Source organism: Salvelinus namaycush, chromosome 27, assembly GCF_016432855.1.
Source record: "Salvelinus namaycush isolate Seneca chromosome 27, SaNama_1.0, whole genome shotgun sequence".
Classification (NCBI taxonomy): domain Eukaryota; kingdom Metazoa; phylum Chordata; class Actinopteri; order Salmoniformes; family Salmonidae; genus Salvelinus; species Salvelinus namaycush.
In genome coordinates, this window is record NC_052333.1 from 27,418,145 (window position 1) to 27,437,240 (window position 19,096).

General features: G+C 40.3%; 1 protein-coding gene across 1 annotated transcript; it reads left to right on the forward strand.

Annotated features, from left to right (window-relative positions):
- The first annotated feature begins 95 nt into the window (after nucleotides 1–95).
- LOC120022319 lies at nucleotides 96–14,352 on the forward strand. The gene is made up of 3 exons (XM_038966215.1): nucleotides 96–394; nucleotides 12,825–13,566; nucleotides 14,185–14,352. The coding sequence occupies exons 1-3, from the start codon at nucleotides 96–98 to the stop codon at nucleotides 14,350–14,352; spliced, it is 1,209 nt and encodes a 402-aa protein (XP_038822143.1).
- Nucleotides 14,353–19,096: the final 4,744 nt, after the last annotated feature.

Genomic DNA, 19,096 nt, shown 5'->3' on the forward strand with positions numbered 1-19,096 from the left:
TGACCCATAGTAAATTATTTTCCTGATACATTTCAGTCAATGAACCTCTCTCATAGAGTGCATGGCTAATTGGGCCAAATTTGGTACTTGTCAAAATGATACCTGCTGTCACGACTTCAGCCGAAGTCAGGTCCTGTCCTTGTTCGGGCGCACGCTCGGCGGTCGGCGTCGACCACCGGCCCGAGGGTAGAACGGCGGGTGAATGTCTTTTCCACCTGAGGCAGGGGATGAGGAGCGCCCAGGAGTTCGCCCTGGAATTTCGTACCCTGGCCACAGGAGCGGGATGGAACGACAGGGCCCTTATCGACCACTACCGTTGCAGCCTGCGCGAGGATGTCCGTCGGGAGATGGCCTGCAGGGATACCACCCTCTCCTTCGACCAGCTGGTGGACCTGTTCATTCGGTTGGATAACCTGCTGGTCACCCACGGATGTCCAGAGAGGGCTCTGTCGATTCCCTCTCCCAGCTGGGAGGTGCTGCGCTCAGGGAGGCCGGAGGAGGGGCTTTCACGTGTACCATCTGTGTCTGCAGAGGTCACACTGCTGGTCGGTGCAGTGTTGGTTCCTCTAGGGGTTGAGGCAGCAGGCAGGGCACTCTGGCGTCACCCCAGGTGAGCATGCACCACTCTCATCCAGAGCCCTCGGTTGTACACCTGTTTTTGCATGTTTATTTTCCTGAGTTTTCCCCGCATTCCCAGCATAAGACATAAGCATAAGGCTGGGAATTTTATCGACAGAGCATTCACCCGTAGGTTAGGGATCCCTATTGTTCCAGTGGTTAGACCGTTCCCAGTTCACGCTCTGGACAGTCGACCATTAGGGTCCGGGTTAATTAGGGACGCTACCATCCCCCTAGGCATGGGGACGCAGGGGGGTCACGAGGAGAGAATCAGTCTCTTCCTCATTGACTCTCCTGCATTTCCCGTGGAACTAGGCCTTCCCTGGTTAGCTCGTCATGACCCCACCATTTCATTGCAACAAAGGGCTCTCACGGGGTGGTTGCGAGAGTGCTCAGGTAGGTGTTTAGGTGTTTCCGTTGGTGCTACTATGGCGGAAAGTCCAGACCAGGTCTCCACCGTGTGCATTCCCCCCAAATATGCTGAATTGGCTCTCGCCTTCTCCAAAAAGAAGGCGACTCAATTACCACCCCATCGACGGGGGGATTGTGCAATAACTCTCCTGGTAGACGCTGCACTTCCCAGGAGTCACGTGTATCCCCTGTCACAGGCGGAGACGGCAGCTATGGAGACATATGTCTCTGAATCCCTGTATCAGGGGTACATTCGGTCCTCCACGTCACCCGCCTCCTCGAGTTTTGTTTTTGTGAAGAAAAAGGAGGGAGGTCTGCGCCCGTGTATTGACTATCGAGGTCTAAGCCAGATCACGGTGAGGTACAGTTACCCGTTACCGCTCATCGCCACAGCGATTGAGTCAATGCACGGGGCGCGCTTCTTCACCAAATTAGATCTCAGGAACGCTTACAACCTGGTGCGTATCCAGGAGGGAGACGAGTGGAAGACGGCGTTCAGTACCACCTCAGGGCACTATTAGTACCTTGTCATGCCGTATGGGTTGATGACTGCTCCATCAGTCTTCCAAGCTTTTGTAGATTTGATTTTCAGGGACCTGCACGGGCAGGGTGTAGTGGTGTATATTGATGACATTCTGATATACTGCGCTACTGCGCCAAGCATGTGTCCCTGGTACGCATGGTGCTTCGTCGACTGATGGAGCATGACCTGTACGTCAAGGCTGAGAGATGCCTGTTCTTCCAGCAGTCCTTCCTAGGGGACACCCCGGTGTCCCCAGCAGTAAAATCAGTGACATCATCATTGTGCTGCGTGTCAGTGGATCTGAAAAGAGTGAACAGTCACTGATCAACACTGGGGTTTTAAAAGTATGTGGAGCAATGAGTCAGAACACGTTTTTCATGCCCTACCAGGATGTTTGAGATAAAAAGTAATGTGGGTTGATGGTATGATAGTAAACACTAACGTGTTTTCTCGCTCTCTGCTTCTCACGTTATGCGGGTCAATATTTGACAGGATAGAACAAAGATGATAAGTGGGACTCACTAAAAATCCTGGACCTGACCAGATTCAGAGTGTTTGATAGTCACATGTACATAGTTGCAGGTGTGATTGTGGGGTACAGTAAAAATGTTAGGCTCTGAGCTTCAACATGCAGGACTAAGTGAAATTAGAAAATGAAAATGGTAATAAAATATAAAAAGCACTATATACAGTCGTGGACAAAAGTTTTGAGAATGACACAGATATTAATTTTCGCAAAGTCTGCTGCCTCAGTTTGAATGATGGCAATTTGCAGTTACTCCAGAATGTTATGAAGAGTGATCAGATGAATTGCAATTGATTGCAAAGTCCCTCTATGCCATGCAAATGAACTAAATCCCAAAAAAGCATTTCCACTGCATTTCTGCAGAAGGCTTCAGGGCACCCAAGACCGTCTCCTAATGTTGATTCAGCTGCGGTATCGGGGTAACACCAGTACAGAGCTTGCTCAGGAATGGCAGCAGGCAGGTGTGAGTGCATCTGCAGGCAGGTGTGAGTGCATCTGCACGCACAGTGAGGCGAAAACTTTTGGAGGATGGCCTGGTGTCAAATAGGGCAGCAAAGAAGTCACTTCTCTCCAGGAAAAACATCAGGGACAGACTGATATTCTGCAAAAAGTACAGGGAATGGACTGCTGAGGACTGGGGTAAAGTCATTTTCTCTGATGAATCCCCTTTCCCATTTTTTGGGGCATCCGGAAAAAAGCTTGTTTGGAGAAGACAAGGTGAGCACTACCATCAGTCCTGTGTCATGCCAACAGTAAAGCATCCTGAGACCATTCATGTGTGGGGTTGCTTCTCAGCCAAGGGAGTGGGCTCACTCACAATTTTGCCTAAGAACACAGCCATGAATAAAGAATGGTACCAACACATCCTCCGAGAGAAACTTCTCCCAACCATCCAGGAACAGTTTGGTGACGAACAATGCCTTTTCCAGCATGATGGAGCACCTTGCCATAAGGCAAAAGTGATAACTAAGTGGCTCGGTGAACAAAACATCGATATTTTAGGTCCATGGCCAGGAAACTCCCCAGACCTTAATCCCATTGAGAACTTGTGGTCAATCCTCAAGAGGCGGGTGGACAAACAAAAACCCACACATTCTGACAAACTCCAAGCATTGATTATGCAAGAATGGGCTGCCATCAGTCAGGATGTGGCCCAGAAGTTAATTGACAGCATGCCAGGGCGGATTGCAGAGGTCTTGAAAAAGAAGGGTCAACACTGCCAATGTTGACTCTTTGCATCAACTTAATGTAATTGTCAATAAAAGCCTTTGACACTTGTGAAATGCTTGCAATTATACTTCAGTATTCCATAGTAACATCTGAAAAAAAATCTAAAGACACTGAAGCAGCAAACTTTGTGGAAATTAATACTTGTGTCATTCTCAAAACTTTTGGCCACGACTGTACATCATAATAACAGTAGCAGAGATTAATAAATGAATGTCCATTGGGTTAGAGGCATAATAAGACTGTTGAGGGGGTGGGGGGGAATGACCATAGCGGAAGCAACACTACCATTGAGGGGGTGTGTATAGGGAGTGAAATATAAACTATACATATTATAATAAAAAAGTAATAATATACATACACAGTGCCTTCGAAAAAAAGACACATTTACTTTTTCGACATTTTGTTACTTTACAGCCTTATTCTAAAATCGTTTCAATAAAAACAATTCCCCCGCAATCTACACAAAATACCTCATAATGACCAAGTGAAAATATTTTTTTCTAGATTTTTGCAAATGTATTAAAAATGACAAACAGAAATACCTTATTTACATAAGTATTCAGACCCTTTGCTAGGAGACTCGCAATTGAGCTTAGGTGCATCCTGTTTCCCTTGATCATCCTTGAGATGTTTCTACAACTTGATTGGAGTCCACCTGTGGTAAATTCATTGAACATTGGACATGATTTGGAAAGGCACACACCTGTCTATATAACGTCTCAAAGTTGACAGTGCATGTCAGGGCAAAAACCAAGTCATGAGGTGGAAGGAATTCTCCGTAGAGCTCCGAGACAGGATTGTGTCGAGGCACAGATCTAGGGAACCAAAACATTTCTGCAGCATTGAAGGTCTCCAAGAACACAGTGGCTTCCATCATTCTTGAAATGGAAGAAGTTTGGAACCACCAAGACTATTCCTAGAGCTGGCCACCCGGCCAAACTGAGCAATTGGGGGAGAAGGGCCTTTGTTAGGGAAGTGACCAAGAACTCAATGGTCACTCTGACAGAGCTCCAGAGTTCCTCTGTGGAGATGAGAGAACCTTCCAGAAGGACAACCATCTCTCCAGCACTCCACCAATCAGGCCGTTGTGGTACAGTGGCCAGAGGGAAGCTACTCCTCAGTAAAAGGCACATGAGAGCCCGCTTGGAGTTTGCCAAAAGGCACCTAAAGACTCAGACCATAAGAAACAAGATTCTCTGGTCTGATGAAACAAATATTGAGCACTTTGGCCTGAATGGAGGAAACTTGGCACCATCTCTACGGTGAAGCATGATGGTGGCAGCGTCATGCTGTGGGGATGTTTTTCAGCGGCAGGGACTGGGAAACTAATCAGGTTCGTGGCAAAGAGGAACGGAGCAAAGTGCAGAGAGATCCTTGATGAAAACCTGCTCCAGAGAGCTCAGGACCTCAGACTGGGGCGAAGGTTCACATTCCAACAGGACAACGACCCTAAGCACACAGCCAAGACCACGCAGCAGTGGCTTCAGTACAAGTCTCTGAATTTCCTTGAATGGCCCAGCCAGAGCCCGGACTTGAACCTGATCGAACATCTCTGGAGAGATCTGAAAATAGCTGTGCAGCGATGCTCCCCATCCAACCTGACAGAGCTTGAGAGGATCTGCAGACAAGAATGGGATAAACTCCCCAAATACAGGTGTGCCAAGCTTGTAGTGTCATACCCAAGAAGACTGCCAAAGGTGCTTCAACAAAGTACTGAATAAAGGGTCTGAATACTTATGTAAATGGAAGTTTTTTTGTTTTTAGCAAACATTTCTGAAAACCTGTTTTTTTTGGTCATTATGGGGCATTGTGTGTAGATTAATGAGGGGAAAACAATTTAATAAAATGTAGAATAAGGCTGGAACATAACAAAATGTGGAAAAATCAAGGGGTCTGAATACTTTCCGAATGCACTGTATAAATTATAGACTATGTGAGTAGATTGTCATCTCATCGACATTCCCATGGGACACAAAAGTGTACCCTGGGAAGAGTAGGCCTATGGCATAACAAACACCTTGCACAATGTTGTAATGAAGCTTCGCAAATGTCACCCAACATGCCAGTCTAGTGACATTGTCAATGAGTAAATGTTGTGATATCTTGTCCTGCAGGTCTATGGGTTGTTTAAACACTGAACTGTTATCTCACATTATGCAGGTAGATATTTGTCAAGACTCCTGGAGGAACATAGGGCCTGTACAAATGTTTTCTTATGTTGCCAGTCTTTGGCTGCTTTCTTTGCCTCAGGCCACATGACAAGATAGAACAAAACTCTAATTGTGTTTCTCTCCTCTTCATACCAGTCTAGGGAGAGTCATTGATAAAAGATTCACAAGTAAACAGATTATCAAAAGGGATTTGCTTTATCATCTTTTGGTTAAAAGGTGAATGGTCAGTGATGAAATCTCACAACTTGTTAACTCGGGCATCACAATCTCTCATTTTCCCACTTCTGATTTCATCTCCTGCAAGGGTCATTCAAGTGGTTATGTCCTAGTCTGAAGCTCGTATTTCCCACTTGAAAGCATTACGCTGTGAGGGGTGTGTTCATGATAATGATGCTCGCTGACTGTTATAAAAGCCTCAAGTAAAGCAATATCCAAAGTGAGGAGAAGAAATCAAAACTATCAAGTCAAAGTCATGGCATAATCAACTTGCACAGGTATGATTTTCTTTATTTGAAATGCTTGAGATGGGCATTCATAGTGGTACAAATCCTAACGAGATCAACAAGCAAAATTAGACGATTTCTAATTTAATTAATTAATTTCCTGGCAATTACTGTGAAAATGCAAATACCTTACGCTTTCAAAGAAATGTCTCTGCTTATTAAACCACCTTGAAGATAATGCTCGAAAGATCAGATTATATGTAGAAGAAGCACTTGCATGACTCGTTCAAGTGTGTAATACAAATACGATTTATATTTTGAATTATGACTTCATCTTTGAAAGTTAATTAATTAATCAGATGTTGATGAGTAACCTATGAAATACAAACAATGCATTTTGTCAAAAACAGACTTAATAAAGTACAGAAGTGACCAGAAGAGAAGAAAATGGCTTCCATTTCCATGACCGAGAGGTACAATTTCTTTAATGAACTATTTATATTTCTTTAAGTCAATGGGTTTCATAGTGCACCACAGTTGTGTGTCTAGTATCTTGAGATGCTGTAATAAGATCCATGGTAAGTAAAGGTTAGAGGACATAAATGTTTGAATAAAAAAACATTTTGAAGATGGTATTGAACTCTATTAAATGTAAGAAATGTTGGACCCACTCCTTTGTACTATTTTATACTTTATATGTACTTCACAATATTTTAGAAAGGATGTATGTTTTGTTTACATTTAAATATATTTTAGTACTTTTCCCCACATTGTCCAAATTGCAGAAAACCTGCCCCTACTTAGAACTTAGAATAAACCATATGCTCCAAGTTTACTTTTTGAAAGCAAATTATTAGTATAATAAAAAAGCAATGTGTGCCAGAGTATACTGTAAATATGTCTGGAAATATACATATACAGCAAAAAGTAATATACTACTTAAATATTCTATTTGAAAGTTAAGGACCAAATGACAAACTGAAGTAAGGTCATACTTTTTCCCTGATAGAAAAAACATTCAAGTTGATTAGGAGCTGTATTTGTTTAATACAAGATTTGCGATCTGGTTTTGAAATTAACAGGCCCTGTAATATTTAGCAATGCTAGCATGGGCGCAACTTGCACCCCACATTCTGAAATTACATCATTGTCCCCCCCAGTTTTATCATTGGAATGTGATACAAAATGAGGCAACGGTGTGCTTTAAGAACATGCGAACGTCTCTGAGCGGTCGGGTAGGCTGTTTGGAGTGTTTATCAAACCGGATACATTTTTTTACAAAAAACTGTTGCGCCAGTGAACGCTAGTAATCATTAGTATTTTAATCAGCCCTTGCATTTGCAAAGAAAATTAAGTCAGATGTTTTATGAATAGTTTTTACAATGGCAGCCAGAGTCACTGCCCGACGAGTTACTCAGCTTACCTTCCTGTCTTCGCAAAACAGTTTTTTTGCTGGCTCTACACCTAATTAGGGTGAAACCTGTAAAATCTAGACTATGTTCTAAGAGCAAGTACCATTATGTGGCTATATTCAGGTATATTAGGGCTCCCGAGTGGCGCAGCGATCTAAGGCACTGCATCTCAGTGCTTGAGGCATTGCTACAGACACCCTGGTTCGATTCCAGTCTGTATCAAAACTGGCCGTGATTGGGAGTCCTATAGGGTGGTGCACAATTGGTCCAGTGTCGCCCGTTTTTGGCCAAAGTAGGCAGGCATTGTAAATAACAATGTATCCTTAACAGACTTGCCTAAATAAATAAAGTTATCAAGTCAGCATATTCACATACAGTACAAGTCAAAAGATTGGAAACACCTACAGAAGGGTTTTTCTTTATTTTCTACATTGTAGAATAATAGTGAAGACATCACAACTAGAATGCCAAGAGTGTGCAAAGCTGTCATCAAGGCAAAGGGTGGCTACTTTGAAGAATCTCAAATATAAAATATATTTCTTTAACACTTTTTTGGTTACTACTGTACATGTTTCCATATGTGCTATTTCATAGCTTTGATGTCTTCACTATTATTCTACAATGTAGAAAATAAATAACAATGTACAAACAATGTACAAATAAGAAAAACCCTTGAATGAGTCGGTGTGTGCAAACGTTTGATTAGTACAGAATGTCATTTGAAAAAGTTACATTTTCATTCAAAGTAAATGGGTTGTTTATCCATTTATCTGATAAGCATACTGTAAAAAAACAATTAGCATCTATGTTTTGCATTACAGGCAAATGAATTATGCATAGCTCAAGATTATATTTCCCAACACATTGTAAGGCTTCGATTGACACAGAGATAAACCAATGCAAAATAGCAACATATTTAAGCAATGTCAGAGGTGTAACTTCGGTGAAATGTTTATGCTGTGTCTGAGGTTTAGCAGCAGTAGAGCCAAAAAATCCTCAGTTGCACCTCTCACACAGAAACTGTCATTGGATAATGAAACAAAACAACGGGACAAAAATTCCACAGCTGCACCTCTCACACAGAAACGGTCATTGGATAATGAAGCAAAACGACGCCTGTCCTTAAAATATGTGTTTTTCCGACACTGATATGCCAAGTTGAAACATAAAAAAACTCACTATACTCTGCTCCACGATTTGTGTTGTAATGATTATATAAACTTTTCTACCTTTTCTCGATAACCATTTTAGACACAGAACAAGAAGTCTGAATATTAATCAAAGATCTTTCATCTAAATGATATGTTTTTGTACTGTATTTCAGGAAAATATCAAATGTTCTGAAAATATATGTTTAATTATCACGTGGAAATTCCCAAATTCCTTATGAAGTTGGCACATAGTATGGTTGTATGAGTTTCCATGGTGACAATACTTTTCTCCTGATTGATAGTCCTGTATGTATACTCTCATTACAGGAACACAAGCGGTAACACTGGATCAAATGTAGACCCTTTGCTAACTAGACACGAGGCGATTGAAATTCATCCAGTGGACTATATCAAAGTTGACCTGAATGAGGAGGGAACAGTTAGAAGATGGACAGTAGGCACGAAAAATCTGAAGGCAAATAAAACAGTGTTACTCATGGGAGCGACTGGAGTGGGAAAATCAACTCTCATCAACTATATTGCCAACTACATCCTCGGGGGCAATTTTGAGGACAACAAAAGATTCCAATTAATCCCAGATGAAAAAAAGAGTCAAACTGCATCTCAAACTACTGCCATCACCGTGTATGAAATCTTTGGCCATGAAGGGGACCGTGTTCCTTTTTCAGTTACAATCATCGACACTCCAGGATTTGGAGACACAAATGGGATTGAACAAGATCAACTCATTACTAAAAACCTTCAAGAATTGTTTGAGTCCAAAAATGGAGTGCACCAAATTGATGCCGTGTGTTTTGTTGTTAGAGAGGATGAGGCTCGTCTCACCCTCACCCAACGCTACATATTTGAGTCCATCGTTTCCATATTTGGAAAAGACATTGAAAAAAACATGCTGGCACTCATCACATTTGCAAACAGAGGCAAGCATCCTCTCCTTGCTCTTAAAGCCATTAAGGAAGCTGGGATTCCATGTTCAAAAGAGAAACTGAAATTCAACATTACGTCTTTCACAAACAGATCAGATGATCCACAAATAATAACAGATAATAAAAGAAATTGGGCAATGGGAGAGAAAAGCATGACAAAGTTCATCAACCTCCTAACAACGCTGGAAACAAGAAGCTTGCAGCTGACCCAAGAAGTGCTAGCAGAACGCAGACATCTTGAGGCTTGTATTGATGGGATAGAAGATCAGCTAAAGATAACCCTTGACAAACAGATCGAACTTAAAGAAATTCAAAACGTCTTGAAAGAAAACAAGGAAATGATAGCTGCTCAGAAGGATTTTGAATTTCTGGTCACCACTAATGAGCTTGTAAGGGTTGATTCTGAAAAGATGGCAACCAACTGCAACAACTGTGAAATGACTTGTCATCTAAGGTGTCCATTAGCCCCACAGAAGCTCTTATTTCTTTGTGATGCCATGAGAAACCGCCAGTGTAAAATTTGCCCTGGAAAATGTTCCTGGAAAGATCATGTCAAAGAAAATGTGGTATACCAGATGACTCCCAAAGTAGTGAAGAAAACATACAATAATATAAAATTTGAGTATGGACAGGGACTAGGTGGAAAAATCACAGCAGAGGATATGGAAGAGAAGATTCAGTCTGAGATTCAAGAATCAGAAGACAAAGGATACAAACTGCTTGAGACTTTATACAAATGTGTGGCAAGACTGGAGGAGATTGCACTAAGGCCCAATCCATTGACAGCAGAGGAATACATTGATCTTCTGATTCATAGAGAAACAGAAAATTTCAACAGGGTAAAGAAACTTCAGGAAATGAAGGCAAAAGTTCTGCTGATATCTTCAATGACCAAGGAAAAACTTGAACAAGGCACGGGATGGGTTCTTAAAAAATGAAAGGATGGACATTGCATGATTAGCTATACAAACCAGTAAGATTGTGTAAGGATTGATAGAATCATCTGGCCCAGCACATTGTCTGTTGTCAGTCAATCATGATAGAGAACCAATTCAAAGTATCTGTAGTCATCAAAAAGCGTTTGACAGAAGAGGTCATCAAACAAATGCTGACATAGACACTGAGTGCACAAAATATTAGGAACATCTGCTCTTTACATGACATAACCTGACCAGGTGAATCCAGCTGTGATCCCTTATTGATGTCACCTGTTAAACCCACTTCAATCAGTGTAGATGAACGGGAGGAGACAGGTTAAAGAAGGATTTTAAAGCCTTGAGACAATTGAGACATGGATTGTGTATGTGTGCCATTCAGAGGGTGAATAGGCAAGACAAAAAAATGTAAGTGCCTTTGAACGGGGTATGGTAGTACGTGCAAAGCGCCCTGGTTTTAGTGTGTCAAGAACTGCAACGCTGACACTGCAACGCTGCTGAGTTTTTCATGCTCAACAGTGTGTATCAAGAATGGTCCAACACGCAAAGGACACCCATCCAACTTGACATAACTGTGGGAAGCATTGGAGTCAGCATGGGCCAGCATCCCTGTGGAACACTTTTGACACCTTGTAGAGTCCATGTCCCGACGATTTGAAGCTGTTCTGAGGGCAAACGTGGGTGCAACTCAACATATTTACAAGATACACTATGTCGAGGGACATCTTTACTGCAACGTGATTATGTGATTATGCTCATAATGAAAATATCCAATAGGAGCATATTGGACTGCAAAAATAGGTTAACAGTTGACAATGATTTGTGTATCAAACATCATTAGTTAGTTAGGTACTAAGTCACAAAATGTATCTTGAAACTACTAAGTTGGTTCCTATACTGTAGTAATAATGTTGATTGTGCAATACTTTTTACTTTATATTTAACAGTCAAACAGAATGTAGAGCAGTGGTGATGGAGAGACAATGCAATGTAATGGTCATTGTATGTTTTGTTTCAGTAGGCATTTTTTTAGCAATTGATTTTATTTCCATGTATTGAATCAATCACTCTTAAGAACATGCATAACAATTAAAGGCACTGAAATGGAACATAACTGTTGAGGTGTCTTGTGAAGACAGGCATTAGAATCAGCACAAACAATTTTAGTAAACTTTAAATAGAATTGTAAGTGATTTCAAATTAGATCACCAAGGCTGCGTTTACACAGGCAGCACAATCTTTTTTCCCCTAATTGGTCTATTGAACAATCAGATCAGCTCTGAAAAATATCTGATATGGAAAGATCTGAAGTGATTGGTCAAAAGACCAATTAGTGGAAAAAATATCAGAATTGGGCTGTCTGTGTAAATGCAGCCTAAGATCCCGGTGGATTACATCCACATCATGGAATGTTGTCTTTTTTGTTTTCACATGTATAGCAATGCATCAGTCCAGGTATGTCATGACTATGTTCTATTAAAAATTGTTTTATCTTCAACCAACATTGTATCTTAATTTAGATCATATATGCCTATGAACATCTTGCATATTGCAAGTGAAGTTTGACTGATAATGCCTCGCAAGTGTCTGCATCTAATCACAGGGGACCACCTGTTTGGAAGGTCTAATGGACAGCCTATCAGTCCAGGAAAATTAAGAATGCCTTTACACTGCATTTTGCAGAGGTCTACAGTGATCGATCTGGATCCCTTTTTCCTAACGTGATGAAAGCACTTTGAGTTGTCAAGGCCAGTGGGGATTGAATTTTAAAACTTTATATTACTTTATAATTTTACTTTATAATTTTACTTTATTTGAATAATTTACTTTTCCTTTAGAATTGCTTAAAACAATATAAGCACCCCAAGCACTTCTGAACCATTCCCATTTGAGATAGGGACTAAACAAGGCTGACCACTCTCCCCACTCTTGTTTTCCATGAGTCATCATGCTAGCAGAGATAATTAGAAAAGATAAGGACATAACAGGGGTCACCATAAACCAACAGGAATTTAAACGTTTTCTATTTGCATATTTTACAGCTTTGGTAGTGATTCTCGGATGTTTCTTGAATATCAGAAAACACTGTTGTTTTACTCAAAATATTCAGGGTTTAATATGTACTTTTAGAAAAAAGATAATACCAATCAAGATTAACGTAGAAGACGTCCCAGAATCCCTGAATGTAGTTAAATCCTTAACAAAAGCATTCAAATATTTAGGATGCAATACCAGGAAGAATAAAACACAGCTCTACCATAAGCGCAATATAGTGTGTTCTGTATTAAATGTGTGTAGGCCTACTACATACCATTTTTGCCCTGGTATTTCATGTTTAATTTATATTTTTATATATTTTTTTTTTTACAGGCAATCAGCAAGCGCAATGAGTTCAGAATATAAACCCAGGTCAAAGCTTCTGCATGCTGACATCATAAAAGATTGTAAACAAACCAGTCCAGGACCTCCAACAAAGTATCTGCTAATGACAGAGAAAGAGATTCTGCATGACAGTGAAAATATCAGGCGATGGACTTTTGGTAAAATGGACCCGAGCAAAATGAACCGAACGATATTGATGATGGGAGAAACTGGATCAGGAAAATCAACCCTCATCAATGTGATGGTGAACTACATCCTTGGCGTAGAGTGGGAGGATAAATACAGATTTGAAATCATTGCTGATGAGAGTAAAAGTCAAACTAGTTCACAAACCACTGCCATCACTGTGTATGAGATCTTTGGTCACGAAGGTGATCACATTCCATTTTCTCTAACCATCATCGACACTCCAGGATTTGGTGACACAAGCGGAATAGAACAAGACAAACTCATCACAAAGCATCTACAGGAGCTGTTTCAATCTCCAAAAGGAGTTCACCACATTGATGCAGTGTGCTTTGTTGTAAAAGCTGCACAAGTGCGCCTCACACCTACACAGAGGTACATTTTTGATTCTGTCCTCTCAATTTTTGGAAAGGACATAGAAAATAACATTGTGGTACTCAGTACTTTTGCAGATAGTGGGGAGCCTTTAGTCCTTCAAGCACTGGTAATGGCAGAAGTTCCATGTGTCAGAAATGAAATTGGTACACCTGTTTACTTCAAATTCAACAATGTGTTTGCTGGTTTACAAATGGATGAAGATGATGAAGAACATAACGATGAAGAGGATGAAGAGGAGGAGGAAAATGATGAGGTGTATCAATCATCTTGGAAAATGAGCATGAAAAACATGGCCATGTTTTTTGAATCACTAAATACAATGGAAGCAAAAAGCTTGGTATTAACACGTCAAGTTTTAGTGAAACGCAAACAACTGGAAATGGAAATCCAGACATTAACAAAGCAGCTACAAGATGCAATGCAGCGGGCAGAAGCACTGAGGAGGGTCAGAGACCAATTAGAACAACATGAAGAGGACATGGAAGCCAGCAGAAACTTCTCCATTCTTTTAGATGGAAGTGTGAAGGAGAAATGTGCCGTAAACAAGAAGGCAACAAATTGTAATTCTTGCAGGGAAACTTGCCATCACCCTTGCACAGAATATTTTGGGTGTACACGCATGCAGCAAGACAGATGCACCGTCTGCATAAAGAAATGCAGCTGGAAGGATCATTGTAAAGAGAAGTTCATTTATGTCTTTAAAACAGAAGAAGGTGAATCAACATACCTGGACCTCAAGAGAAAGTATGAAGAATTGGAAGGGCAATCGCTGACAGCAACGATGTTCCTCATCCTCCTTATCAATGAAATTCACCTGCACCTCTTTGTCAGCTCCATCTTGTTTCTTAAAATACACTGCATTGTTCAAAAGCTGGATGAGATCGCTCTGAGACCAAATCCAATGAGTGCAGCCATATACCTTGACCTCCTGATTGAAAACGCAGAAAGGGATCACAACCCCGAGAGAGTCAAGACACTGACAGATATGAAAGAGCAAGAAAAGCTGAAGAGTAACTTCGCCAATCTTGTAGATGAATAAGTGAGTAAAATTTGCATTTCATTTCTTCTCCAATATCTCAATGATTGGCAAACATATGGTTAACCTGCATTTTGTTCTGCTTTCCTGTCTTCTACAGAGGTGTGTCCTGTCAGTAACCACCACAGGAAGAGCTGAGAGTGAAGACTACATAACGAATAATTATTAAGACATGTTTATAATGTCAAATGAAATGTAAAATTATATAGTGGGGCCATCCATTCATTGGATCCTCTGCTCAACGTACAATTGATATCCGTATGTATAGTTAAAAAATGTATTACTTTTCATTACTCTTGTAAGTTTTCTGTAATGTGTGAAATATTTTTGTGTGAGATAATCCATTGAGACTTTTATTCTATTGAAGTAATATTTGTTCGAAAAATCTACATTCCGGTTTAGCATGTGAATGGAGAAGAATCTTGTGGACAAGGCTCCTACGCGTTAATTTTGCCAAATTTGTACTTTGCATTCTACTTTCTTACATATCAGATTTGATTGGTGAGTTCATAAGTTACCTTTTTGACACAAATGTCACATGACTTGAGGAGCAGAAGACCTGTAACTAAAGTTCCAACCGCGAAGGCAAACGTGAATGGTAATGGCTCCGACTCCGACTCCAGTCGGTAATGGTAATGGCTCCGACTCCAGTCTGGAAGTAGTCTTACCAGGACTCATATCACAGGAACAAATCGGCCTTATAAAGGACAGATATTAATTTTTTAACATTCGGACACTGTTTAACATTATTTATTCTAAACAATTCTCCAACTCCCCTGAGGTGGTAATCACCCTAGACGTCCATTCGACAGAATTGAAAGGGAATACCTATTTGCTGTTCTTAAAAAAATTGGATTTGGGGAAAAATTTTGCTCATGGATCCGTTTCTTGTATACATTTCCCCAGGCCAGTGTCTGTATCAATGAGACCCGTTCTGATTATATTGCTCTGGAACGTGGGACACGCCAAGCCTGCCCACTGTCCCCTTTATTATTTGCCGTCGCCATTGAGCCCCTTTCAGTAGCTTTACGGGAATCTTCCTCTTTCCAAGGTGTAACACAGGAAGGAGTTGAACATAGGTTATCATTACATGCAGATGATTTGTTACTCTATGTAAATAACCCTGTAACCTGTTTACCTTCTATCCTTTCTATTCTGGAGAACTTTGGCTCCTTCTCCGGTATAAACCTGAATCTCCAGAAAAGTGAGTGCTTCCCAATCAATCCAGCATCGCTACAGCTCCAGCAGATAGATTTGCTCTTTCAGGTTAGCCGCTCTGGTTTCAAATACCTTGGAGTGAACGTAACTCGTTCATTACATGCTCTTTTTTCTGCAAATTTTGCTCCCCTTCTTGCGCAAATGAAAACGGATTTTCAGAGATGGGGTAGCTTACCACTATCACTTATAGGAAGGATTAATGCTGTAAAAATGAACAGTTTACCCAAATTCTATTTCAATCTATCCCATTGTTTTTACCAAAGTGTTTTTTTTTAAGTCAATCAATCAGGCGGTTACCACATTTATCTGGGAAGGAAAGGTACCCAGAGTCAATAGATCTTTACTTCAGAGATGCAAGTTTAGTGGAGGGCTGGCACTACCCAACGTTTTATACTATTACTGGGCAGCCAGCTTTCAGAAATTGCCATTCTGGTTACATGCTCCAGATACCCCATGGTGCCACCTAAAGGCACATTCTTGTATTTTTGCTTCTCTTCTTGCGTTACTCTGCTCTTCTCTCCCAACATCCCCCTCTCTCTATACTCGCAAGTCTGTAGTGCTTTCCACACTTAAAATTTGGTACCAGTTTCGACTGTATTTTAAATTCTCCTCTGCATCTACTATGAGTCCTATTGATAGGAATCACTTATTCCCCGCTTCTCTAATAGATAATGCTTTCTCTCACTGGACGAGGAAAGGTATTAAAGTCCTTCCAAGACTTATATGTAAATTGATTTTTTTCTAGTTTTTCCAACCTGGCCTCTAAATACTCTTTGCCTCCATCTCACTTTTTCCGTTACCTTCAAATTAGGCATTGTGTCTCCTCCCAATTTTCTGGCTTCCCTGCTCCACCCCCTTGCCAACCCTGGGATGGTATATTGACTCTTTTACCTTGACAGAAAGCAGTCATTTCTCAGATCTATCTGTGTATTTTGTCATGGGACAAACACTCCACCAACAAAACTAAATCTGCTTGGCAACGGGAAATGGGTGTTGAATTTACACAGGAGTGGTGGGAAGGGGCTATTGATAGGGTACGCTCCATTACATCTTGAGCTCATCTTGGTCTCATCCAATTTAAGGTTTTACATAGAGTGCATTTTTCCAAATCAAGGTTGTCTGAAATATATCCAAATGTAAATGATGAGTGTGATAGATGTCATGTCTCACCATATGACCTTAGTCACATGTTCATTCAATGCTTTAAACTACAAAATTACTGAGATTCTATTTTTAAAATGTTATCTGAGGTGCTTGAAATGAACCTGCAGCCATGTACCTTGATAGCTGTTTTTGGTATTCCAGGAGACTTGCTCTCCATGGATCCCAAACATGGCGATTTTGTTGCTTTTTACATTCTTATTAGCTCGCCGTAGAATTCTTCTCCAGTGGATGTCTGCTCAACCCCCCTCTACTTCTCAATTGCTCAGCGATGTAATGTTCTTCCTAAAGCTTTAGAAAAGTAACTATTCTCTTAGGGGTTCCAATGATACATTTGTTAGAAAATGGCAACCATTTATATCATACTTTAATGGCTTGCAGAGGCTCCCCTCTGATGAGATGCTTTAATTAAGGTTTCCCAGTAGGCATTACCAGTAGTCATTACTTAATAGGTACAGTCATCAATATAATGCTATCCAGTCCAAGCAAGTTTGTCTAAGGTTTTGATCATTTATTGGGAGGGAATCGAGGTGGGTGGACTGAGGTAGAGAGGAGAGGTAGGTAGGGACTAGGGTGGTTGGGTGGATGTGCTGTGTGGAGGGAGGGTGGTTGGGTGGTTGGGATATGGTAAAATCTTTGTACTTACATTGATGTACATTTTGTAAAACTTGAATAAAATAAAATAAACTTTTTTTTGTGGAGTAACTACAATGTTGTTTATCCATCCTCAATTTTCTTCTATCACAGACATTAAGCTCTGTAACTGTTTTAAACTCACATTTGGCTTCATGGTGAAATCCCTTAGCGGTTTCCTTCATCTCTGGCAACTGAGTTAGGAAGGATGCCTGTATCTTTGTAGTGTCTGGGTGTATTAAAACACCATCCAATGTGTAATTAATAACTTCACCATGCTCAAAGGGATAGTCAATGTCTGCTTTTTTTACCCATCTACCAATAGGTACCCTTCTTTGCGAAGCATTGGAAACCTCCCTGGTCTTTGTTGTTGAATCTGTGTTTGAAATACACTCCTCGACTGAGGGACCTTACAGATAATTGTATGTGTGGGGTACAGAGATTAAGTAGTCATTTAAAAATCCATGGTAAACAACTATTATTGCATACAGAGTGAGTCCATGGTTGAGTCCAACGTATAATGTGACTTGTTAAGCACATTTTTACACCTTAACCTATTTAGGCTTGCCATAACAAAGGGGTTGTATACTTATTGACTCAACACATTTCAGCTTTTCATTTTTAATTAATTTGTAAACATTTTGAAATACATAACCCCCCCCCCACCCCCCCAAAAAAAGCACAATTTCATCCATGCTGTAACACAACAACATTTGGAAAATGTCAAGGGGTGTGAATACTTTCTGAAGGCACTGTATATAATACATATTTCTGTAGTTAAAAGTTTTGACATACCGATGACCACATTCTATGACATGCTCAGGCAACATCAAAAGTACTGTATGCTGAAATATACCAACACTTTATGGGAAGTTACTGTTGCATGGAACTTATGCAGAAATAAATGTACTGTAAGAGAAAGTGAGAACAAAATCTACGTATTCGTGGATGTAAAGCTGACGGAAGCAATGAAATATAGGCTTGACGTAAGGCTGGAGCAAGCTTGAAGGAATAGTTCCCCCAAATAACAAATGTACCCATTTTATGGATACCTAGAAAGTACAGTGAACTCCAAAAGTATTGGGACAGTGACACATTTTTGGTTGTTTTGGCTCAGTACTCCAGCACTTTGTATTTGAAATTATACAATGACTATGAATCTAAAAGTGCAGACTGTCAGTTTTAATTTGAGGCAATCTTCATTCATATCGGTTTAACCGTTTAGAAATTAGAGCACTTTTTCTCCATAGTCCCACAAAATTATTGGGACAAACTCACTTAAATGTTTAAAATAGTAAAAACTTTAGTATTTGGTCCCATATTCTAGTATTCTGTCCCATATATGCAATGATTACATTAAGCTTGTGACTGTACAAACTTAGATGCATTTTCTGTTTGTTTTGGTTGCGTTTCAGATTATTTTGTTCCCATTAGAAATAGGTAAATCATGTATTGTGTCATTTTGAAGTCACTTTTATTGTAAATAAAAATATATTATGTTCCCACACACTTCTACATTCATGTGTATGCTACCATTATGACGGATAATCCTGAATGAATCGTGAATAATGATGAGAGAGAAAGGTACAGGGGCATTAATATCATACCTCCCCAAAATGCTAACCTCCCTTTATTATCTGCAATCATCTGTAATTATGGCAGAATCCACATTAATGTAGAAGTGTTTAAAAACATATCATATTCTTATTTACAATTACTATTAGTCATTTAGTGC